The 10,615-nt window shown below is 42.6% G+C and overlaps 1 protein-coding gene across 4 annotated transcripts in view; it reads left to right on the top strand.

Moving 5' to 3' along the window:
• LOC111863504 (homeobox protein OTX2-like) overlaps positions 1 to 10,615 on the top strand; it is a 96,761-nt gene that overhangs the window by 76,488 nt on the left and 9,658 nt on the right. For all 4 annotated transcript variants that reach the window (XR_004512913.1, XM_033751091.1, XM_033751092.1 and 1 more), the window contains exon 6: positions 8,114 to 8,692. Coding sequence is in view for 3 of the 4 variants with exons in the window: in XM_033751091.1 (XP_033606982.1) it covers positions 8,114 to 8,692 (579 nt within the window). In the remaining variant the exon portion in view is untranslated. The remainder of the gene's footprint in view (positions 1 to 8,113; positions 8,693 to 10,615) is intronic.

The raw sequence follows: 10,615 nt of genomic DNA, 5'->3' as shown, positions 1-10,615 counted from the left end.
ATTGTTAAGAAAAGTGTTATTGTGTGATTATAAGGCAGTCTCCAGTGTACCAAGTGAGAGCCAGGGTAGAACAGGGTAGAAATGAACGGAGAGTGACAGACAATGATAGGAGCACAGTTTCAAGGCACCTCCCCTCCACAACCAAGGTCGGTAGAATTAGTTTAGGATAAGAGTCATGATAGACAGATCAAAAGCAAACCTTTTTCTTCATGTAATTATTATTGTAAATAGACAAGTGTACATAGTAGAAAATGTACGCAGGGAGTTCTGATTCACCCGCCAGTAACCATCCTGTCCTCGACCGATCCCGAGCTACCATAGCTAAGACAGCCGACGGCAGCCGAGTGTAGCGCCGATGTAGGAAATGAGTAACGACAGACCCAAGTAATTATTATTTCTCACCCCCTCCCCCCTGAGGTGTAACAAAGTGGTGGCAGCGGTGGGATACCTCCACGCCCCCCTGCCACCAGGGCATTACATTAGACATTATCTTAAATTGCCTTACGCAAAGCGTGATATACGTGATGTACCTTATGCTAATATCTTAAAAAATAGAATTTTAAACATAGAAGGTTTTAAAAATGTATACAACCACAGACAATTTTGACAAAAAATTTGTTTTGTAAAATAAGGATAAATACCCCATGAAGACGATGTTTTAGATGTCGAAACATGTAGAGTAAATAGTCAATCTAAATCCGTCATAATTGATGGTTTATGATAAACGACAGTAAACAAAATATTGCTTGCTTCCCTGGAGACAGAAGCCGATATGACTAGGCAATTTCCTAGGCGCATGTTCACATCTGAAATTTGTAAAACTTGTAGTTGTCCATGTGTCTGATTAAGCACCATACCGTGAAGACGTATGGTTTGGGGGAGTGAAGATATAGCTCCACTACTCTTGACTTCGACACTAACTAGACATGAGTGGTTCGCTTCACGTCCCTGCCGCTTTAACCCCCCCCCGGGAAAGCGCTCCGGTACCCACTGGGTAGGAGGCTTCATGGACCCCACAGCCTGTCTGGACGCTGTGGAGAAGAGGAAAACTTATCCTTGCCGGGAATCGAACCCGGAACCCGTCCTGTATAGACTGAGCTATAAAAAATTCTATCTTTTGACATATTACCCCGTATAGTCTGGTGGAAATTCATCGACGTTTCAGAGGAACATCTTAGGTATACATTCCGTGGGTTATTAAACGAAATTAGTAGCTGAAATCTAGAGCGCCGAAACATAAATTATGCATTAGTAAGTATCTGGAAGGAAGCGGCCGTGGACTAATTCAATACTATCCCAGCAACTGTATGGAGTGACTGAGGAAATCCTTCATATTCTGTCAGAGATATGAACCGAGCATCTACCGAATGTTTGTCTACAACGTCACCGCTATGTTAACCTGCTCGGTACTGCCTCCATTTTCAGGGTAGAGAAGTAAGTCAAATGAGGAACGACTAGAATCATCTTCCAGATTGCTTCACGTATTTTCATAACCTGTAGATGGACGTCATAATTTTGTCAGAAACATCCATCACCAGACTACACGGCCGTATGAACGCCAGTGTTAATTCTACGAGTAATATCACATTAAGTTCATTCGCCTATTAATAATATTTCATAATTCATTTCTTACCTCACAGAAAACCCAATGCTTCCGCGTTACAAACAGGTTAATGTTGTTTAGGGGGTGGGGGAATGGAAATAGTTGCCTACTTTAAGCATCCTATAAAACACACAAACACACTCTGTTGGCAAAACGTGAAAGCTTTGAACATTAAGAGCAGGTGGCACTGAGGATTTGCAGAACCATAACTTTAAATACAGAGGCAAATGAAAAGGATTTAGACTCATCTGTGGTTAATTTATATTGTTGAGCCTGTCCAAGTATTGACTGTGTGACTGTGGAGTTGCTTCAGGTAAAGTTGCTATTATCTGTGGGGCCTTGTAAGGGATTAGCCCGGCCATTTTATAACAGGCGCGGACGTTATTACACGCTGGCTGTATTGAGCAAGAAGGGCTCTTCTATAAACGCCCCGCTCCTCAAGAATTCCCCCATTTTATGAAACCCAATGGGCTGTAAGTCTAGCGGTTTGCAGCACCTCATTAAATCAAATAATTCCTCATCCCTCATCAAGAACTCCGCCTTAAAGACGTATGGTGTGGGTTTATAGATCCACGCATTCTTAGCCTCGATACTAGATGGAGGTGGGCGGTCAGCTTCATGCCCTGGCCGCTTTACCCACTACAAAGAAGTCTATATGGGCCAGATGTACGTTCTGAAACATTTCTGCTATAACCGGCCATCAAACTTAGATCCTCTGGTCGTCCAACCCGTAACCTAATTAATATCGCGACTGACCTAACCGGTGTACCTCCCTTAAAAATATGATTTTATAATTTTAGAAGTTATATTAGAGAACGGACATTTGAAATTAACAGTGATCTGGAAATATAAATAAAAATTCAATTCAGTTCGTGTTTATTTACGTGCAAACTTAACAGCACAGAGGCCAATAACAAAGCTAGAACGAATAGAGAGAAGTACACAAAAATAATTTAAAAAACAGAATACAAAATGTGTTAGTCTACATTAATTAAAAATGTGAGTATGAATAAAGATACAGAAACAAACGCACACAGACAAAGCCACAATACCTGTATGACAGTGAAGAACAATTCCGAGTTTCAAATAGAGCAGTATACAATAATTCAATTCAATTCTTTATTATTTATGTACCAAGTCAACAGCCGCAAGGCCAATTGCAGACTTAGCACAGTGTAGATGAAAGTAATTACGTGTAACATTATACAATCATTAGACAAACACATTATAAGTCAAAAATAAATTACAGGAAATTTCTTGGGAAAACACAGTAATAAAGAAAAGTAAACAAACAAGCAAATAAATGATAATAATAACAATAATAATAATTTCATTATCATAAAACTAAGTGTTATTTAGAAATGAAAAAACAAATATTTAATTAATAATAATAATAATAACGAAATTAATAAAAATGGTGATAATAGTAAGAGCTAAATTAGTTCAGTATAAGATATGTTTCATCAACAGAGTTTTTGGTCCAAAGACGTCAACGTTTCTACAGACAACATTAGCAGCAGAAGCGCATCTAGCAGAGGGGCAGTTTTTACTAACAGAACAGACATTGAACATATGAAAGTCACGGATATATAGAACAGGGACCCGAAGGCCAACAATTTCCAAAGCAGAAGGGCAAAGTACAGAACCACGATAAACTTGAATAAGGAAGAACGCATCAAGATGATATCTCCTCTTATGCAAGGTGTGCAATTTCAATTGTTCTAAAGCAAAATCGTAACAGTAATCAACTTGAGGAAAAAAATGTTTAAAACAGAGAGCGGTAAATTTCTGCTGAATGCGTTCTAGTTTGTTCGCATCAGTTGACGTAATGGAATTCCAAACTACTGAAGCGTATTCAACCTTGGATCTAACTAAAGTAAAGTATAATATGAGCATGCATCCAAGGGTTGAATAGTTAAATGTGATACTGTGAATTAAACCTAGCATCTTAATACAGTGTGAAAGTATAAAATTATCATGAGCATGAAAATAAAGTTAAGAATCAAGATATAGGCCCAGGTGTTTCACTGAATAAGTTCAAGTTGTAGTGAAATAAAGACGTTTGTACGCGTATATCAAATAGTTAGTTTTCCTGGAGAACATGATAACTTTGGTTTTGTCAACGTTCAGTTTCATATAGTTCGCTGCACACCAGCTACGTATACAGTCAATGTCAGATTGCAAAAGATTACAATCTTCAGGAGAGCTAATAGCACGGTAAATTTTAATGTCATCTGCAAAGAGTAGGTACCTGGAGTGCTTAATTGAATCACACAAGCCGTTTATATAGACATTGAAAAGCAGAGGCTCAAGAACAGATCCTTGTGGAACACCGGACAATACTTCAAAGGGCGATGAAATAGTTTCACCAATACGGACCCGCGACTGTCTGTTGGTTAGGTAACTGCGTATCCAGTTTACATAACCACCAGAAAATCCAAGGGCACTCAGTTACAATTAAGGACGATGAGGCCCGTCTAAGACTACATAACATCGCAGGTTTTAGGAAAAACTTATGTGTATCGCATTGTCATTTAAGGATATTGTCACGTGACAAATGTGACTATAGACGGGGTTTGGATTGGTAATCGGATTGATGGGGCAATTGCAGAACGAAACTACAAATAACTGTGACATTCTCACTGGGTTACACAATCCAAAGACTACTGTAACTGCTGCACACATAAAGCCTTCTCAGTATTCAATAATCGTTACTTGGTAGCGGCTTCCAACTGCGGACATTCCCCTTCCTCTTGGTCCCCGAACTGTCCCCGGCCTCAGCGACCAGGTTCTCACTTCCCACAAATGCAGCTCTGGGTTACTTTGCGACGGGCGGTTAACGGCCAATATTTCGTCTTACTACCAAGCCCTTTGGATTCACGATCACAATCTTCTTTTTCTTTCAGCTGGACTCTTGTTGTAACAGTCCTTATGTAACACACTCTCTGACCAAAAGATGGGGTTGGCTCATAAGAATAGGCTTCAACTTCAAGTTTACGTACCGCACATATGGCATGTTATTGAGATTTCTTCCTTGTGCACTATATACACGTCCTCTCTCAGTCCAGGCTTACAAAGCCNAGTCCGTGGATGCAGTGAAAGCAAAAGCGACGCAACTCTTGAAGAGCATAACACAAGATGACCTGCAGCACTGCTTCCAACAGTGGAAAATTCGCATGGAGCGGTGTAGGGATCGGGGAGGGGACTACATTGAAGGGGATAACATTTCGACTGTCTGATTTTTTTTTAATAAAGGGTTAGAGCATGAATCCGGTTTCTTTATTGCCACACCTTGTATTGCCCGACACGGACAGCACAGAAACCGTCTCTTTCATTATTGCGTGTTTTCTGGTTGCCGGGGAAAAGTGCCCACAGAACTGTTCCCTAGCAACAGCTGTTGTACAGTTCACACAGTGAGAAGCATTTCTGAGACGTTCCGATTATCTGTGTGCTGAGGTGCTCTGTGATACGGTTTCCGCGAGAGGCAGACATCTCGATGCGCAGCGGTTCGTGTTGTTACACGTAAACCTCCTCTTCGTAAAATCGATAGCTTTCCCGCCGTAGGGCCCTGTCATTCTTCTGGCTTCTTTCCCTCTTCAGGCCAGAACAGAAACTGTTCAGGAAGATATGGCGCGACTGGTTTTTGGTACAGTCACACCTTCTTCATGTAAAGTTGCCCTTGTGCTAAACTAATCAAGCACTACGCCATTAAAGCATATGGGGAAGTGAATGTATAGAACCACATTTTCTTGACCTTGGCACTAGATGGTGAGTGATCAGCTTCACGCCCCAGCCGATTTACCTCTGGAGGGAAAGTCCCATGTTGAACATTGGATAAGAGGGTGGGTGGGCCCCAGAACCGGCCTGAACGACGTGAAGAGGAAAAAACCTTTTCCATGCCGGGACTCGAATTCCGACCCCTCGGCCGTCCAGGGCGTACTCTGTTAGTATAATGACCAAGCTATACTGACTCAATTCCGTGATGTTCAGTTCCTTTCTTTGTCTGAGGTCTAACCGCTTGAATGATGTTCATATACGAGTATGATAACTGAGTCTTTCAGAAGCTGATAGTTACTCAGCTGCTGAAGGAGTTCTGCAGAAGCTGACTATTCATATCTTTATTCAGAGAGCCCATTAGCCGCCTTACTAAGCCAGATGAATCCAGTTCACACTTTCGCATTCTATTCTTTCCTTAGTGTACTTCAACCAAAACTGTGTACGAAGTTGTGTCCGTTCTCATGCATGTTACGTGCCCTTCCCAGCTCATCCTTCTTGACTTGGTCATTTTATCAATATTTGGCTAGACGTCATGAAACTTCTCATTATGCAGTTGCCACCATTACTGCTGTCACATCTTCCTCCCCTTAGTCCAAATATTCCCCTCAGTGCCCTGTTCACCTAAACCGTCAGTCTGTTTTCTTCCCTTACACCAACACACCAAATTTCTAAACAATGTTTGTTTTTTAAAAATTCAGTTCGTACCTCACAGGAAACTCACTAAGTTTCCACTACAAAGCCCAACCGGATAATGCTGTTTAGGGAAACAGTCGCTGTTTATTGTGAGAACCATACGGAACACACAAATACATTTCCAAATAATATATAAGAATTCAGTCCGTACCTCACAGGAAACACATTACGTCTCCGCTACAGAGCCCAACCGGTTAATGCTGTTTGGGAAAACAGTCGCTTTTTATTGTGAGAATCCTAAGGAACACATCAATTAAATCTGTGGGAATAATGCATTTTTCTTTAACGTTAAAACAGGCGGTGCATATAGTGACCACTGTAATGTAGTGGGTTACGTTAATGTGCATGTAGCAGAACCACACTATTTCAGTCAATAAGTTTACGGAGCTACGGGCAGTATGAAAACCAAGTTAGTGTTCAACTCAGGGCGTGACAGTGATTTTATTTTCCTCGGCAAAATCCAGACTGGCTTTGGGGCCCACACACCCTTCTACATCTTGAGTACCGCGACTGCTTCTCCGGGAGTAATGTGGCAGGTTTTTTAGTCTGACCATTCACCTCCACATAGCTCCCGGGTTAAGAATGCCTCTCGCGTAAGTTTTCATGCGTAGTGCTTAATTAAACACCGTGTGTATCCGCTGGTAGCTGTGCTTTTACAATATAAAACACGAACACTCATTGTCAGGGAGGTGAACTAACCGAATTCAATCCAGAGTCAATCGAATAAAATTCTAATCATGAAATATCTCCCGGAAAATCCTGTCGCATTTCCATCTACCATTTTGTCACCAATGTGTGTATCTTAATTATTTTCTGAAAAGGTCTTTTTAGAGGTAATGCCCAAAACTTGTATTCGGGAAGTACTCAGTTCGAATCTCGGTCGGGACACGCACTGCCCTCTCAGTCCGCTGTATCTTCACCGGTTGTCACCTGCTAACTGCTTCCAATGCTATAGCTCCCTCAGCTTCCGTGTTAAGTCCTTACTGGCCGGCGACTGTCTTACAACTCACTAAATTTTAGATTTGTCCTTCTTATAACACGTCGGCACGAACTGCACAGAAAACAACTCTCTCAACAGTTTTACTATTGCATCACGTATCCATAGCACGGACCGAGCATAGAACATCGCTTCCCAGTTACTGCATTTTTGCATGTTACGAATCTGTTGCCTAGTAACGGACGTGTTTGCAGAACAGTTCCCTAGGAACAGCTCTCTTAGTTGGCTTCACAGTTCTTACCTTAAACAGAATGCCACGATATCATTCTGTGTCGTCTGCAACATAAAAACGTGAAGATCAGAATGTGAATAGCCATAATCTTGACTGTGGCTTTGTATGGGTGTGAAACCTGATCTACCACATCAAGGGAGGAATACAGACTGAGGGTGTCTGAGAACAGGGTAATGTTTGGACTGAGGAGGGAAGAAGTGACAGGAGGATAAGAAAACTGTTACTGGGGGGGGGGGCTTCATAACTTGTGCTCTCTGACCAGGGTTGTGACATTGGTCAACTCAAGAAGGAAAAGAATCCGAGGCATAAAGCACTTATGAGAGATAAGTGCATACAGAAATTTGTTCGAAAAAATTTAGGAATAAGGACATTAGGAAGACCTAGGAGTAGATGGGAGAACAATATCGAAGATGTAAGATCTGAGGTTTTCACGGGGGTGACTATGAAGAAAACAGTCTTCTGAGATGTGGCGCCGTGTAGTTATTGTGCTAACAGAAGTTTCGGAGGAACGTATCGCCTCCATCTTTACGGTAGAAGAAAAAGGCAAGCGAGGAACTGTGTGAGCACTTGCTCGCGCCAGTTCCTCGCTTGCGGAGTTTCTTATTTTCTCTTATACCCTGAAGATGGAGGCGATATGTTCCTCCGAAACGTCGGTTAACACTATCTTCACGGCGCCACATCCGAGAAGACTGCTCACTTCAATATCGAAGATAGTAGAGTAACAAGGTGTAAGGGTTCAAACCAAACGGCGGTCACGCAGCTGGAGGCATACACACTACAGTAAGAGTTCTGAACTGCGCTGTGTTTGCAGGTTTGGTTCAAGAACCGGAGGGCCAAGTGCCGCCAGCAGCAGAAGCAGCACCAGCAGCAGCAACAGCAGAACGGCGGTGAGAAGACAAGCAGCGCGGGGCGTTCGTCAGGCTCCTCAGGCAGTAAGAGCAAGCCATCCGGCTCTGTGTCCGTGTGCAACAAGTCTCCGCCGCCCACCAATAACAACAACAACACTAACCCCAGCTCCACCACAAGCTCGCCGCCGACGTCAGTAGTTCCCGCAGCCCATCACCGCGACTCCCCGGCTGGCGGTTATATCAAGCCCCTGCTCAGTAGCACCCCCCCGGCATCCCTGTACAACACTAGCAACGCGCCTATCTGGAGCCCAGCCTCCATCGACAGTTGTCTGGATCGCAGCGGCTACGCGGGCATTAGTGTCGGTGTGAGTTCCGCAGCAGGGGGTGGAGGCGGTAGTGGCGCTGCAACGACGGGAACGACGCAGGGATCTCTGGCGTCGTCGAACTGTTACCCGCCACCTCACCAGAACTACGGTGCCTATTATACCAATATGGACTACTTGGGTCCAGCTTCAATGTCACACTCACAACTCAACGTTCCGGTAAGTGGCGTCTTGCAGGAACACTGAATTCTTATACAGGGTGATTCATTCGCAGGAGGATCTGTATTAATTATTATAAACCGTATACAAATTTGAAGAAAGCAGTCTTCTGGGATGTGGCGCCGTGTAGATATTGCGTTAACCGACGTTTCGAAGGAACGCATCTCCTCCATCTTCAGGGTAGATGAAAAAAGGTGAAAAAGGCGAGAAACCAGCGTGAGCAGATGCTAACAGACTGATGTCGAGACGGATGAACCCAGATGTATAAGAGCAGGAAGAGAAAGGAGAGGGGCATCATGTCTCGGAGGTTTGTTGAGTGAACAGATGAGAGGCTTTCCATGACTTGCTGAGACAATACTTATGGAGACGACTTGGCAGTATTGTGTGTGAACTCCCGATGCCTTCCCTCCCAGTTCGTGCCATTTACTCCAGTCTGTGAAGCCAGTGTGAGCATCTCCTGTAACGCAGTGATCTACACATCTATGAGGGAGAGTCAGTAAATAGGTCACAAATGGAAGTAAAACAGCTGTAATGGACGTAATAGGTTTTCTATGTGTAGCTAGGGGTCTAAGGCATGCACTGTCTTCTCTTGCTCGGAAGCCGGGATCGTGGATTCGAATCCGAATTAGGGCATGGGTGTTTGGTGTTTGTGTGTGTATGTGCGTTTTTCTGTGTTTGTGTACAGGTAGACGCTGATCACCCACCCAAGGGGTTGAAACGGAGGTGTGAAATTGGATAAGGACAAGAGTCAAAAGACTTCTGTGCTGTGGATTTCACGCAATGGTAAAGCGATGGGATAAGTGTATTAGTGTTGGTGGATAATATGTCGATAAATGCTTTCTCCAGATTCGAATATCACATGTTTTATGTTTTATATCAATTTGTGACCTATTAACTGGCTCTCCCTGGTACCATCAAATGTACTGGCCAAGTATCCCTGTCACTGGTAAATTGGTAAATGCACCTTATTATCTAGTGGCCCTTGCTCCTCAATATACGTGTATTTTCGGCCACATACAGCCTTCATCAGGTGTTGTCTATCTTACTAGATAATATCTACACTAATATTGTTAAGTGATTTTTGTGTGTAGACAATGCAAGGTAATTCTAAATTATTGTCGGGGTTACGGTGGCCTAAAATTTTCAAACCGGAAATAAGAAAATAAAACTGCGTACGAAATATGAAATATAACTTGACGTCATACCTCAAATGGTGACTGTTAAAAAGAAAATAATGTGCCTATTCCGGTTCTTCGAAACAAAATCGATTATCAAAATACAGCGTAGTTACATAACTCAATATGCAAAAGACCCACCTTCAGATAATGCTAACCGATGTTGGTTAAAGCAGTCTCAAGAGACTGGTAATGTTCTGTAGCGAAATGGAGCGGGAAGGCAGAGTACTTCGCAGGAAGATGTTGATCGAATGCAGTAAGCTCGGACGTCTTACGTGCTACGAAAAGGGCGCGTGTTCAAGTTATTTAACATTATGCAGCATTGCTTCTGTGGTTATAAAACTTGTTGAATAGCACTTTCATATTCCGTAAGTAGAATCTTCTGTTGATTCCGTTCTTGGAAATTAAAGGCCACGGCAACCCTGATAATAATTTAGAAACACACTGTATTATCTACACAGACAAATCACTTAACAACATAACTAGTCTAACAGCTGGGAAAACCCTACAAGCCCATGGGATATACATAACAGAAGAGATAATAACACTATATCGACATCCTTACAAACTGCACAAAAACGCATAGTACCCAGGCCACAAATGAAATGCTACAGGGATAAGTAAAACAAGAAATAGTCTCAAGTAAATATTCCTTAATGAATCGACGACGAACACAATAGAATAACACACTCATATATTGGGTTTTTGGACTTTATCCATCGTCCTGGTTTTTAAGATAACAAATAAA

This window comes from Cryptotermes secundus, unplaced genomic scaffold (assembly GCF_002891405.2).
Source record: "Cryptotermes secundus unplaced genomic scaffold, Csec_1.0 scaffold63, whole genome shotgun sequence".
In the NCBI taxonomy this organism is placed as follows: Eukaryota; Metazoa; Arthropoda; class Insecta; order Blattodea; family Kalotermitidae; genus Cryptotermes; species Cryptotermes secundus.
Note: the sequence above shows the minus strand (reverse complement) of the source record. Positions and strands in the feature narration are given on the sequence as shown.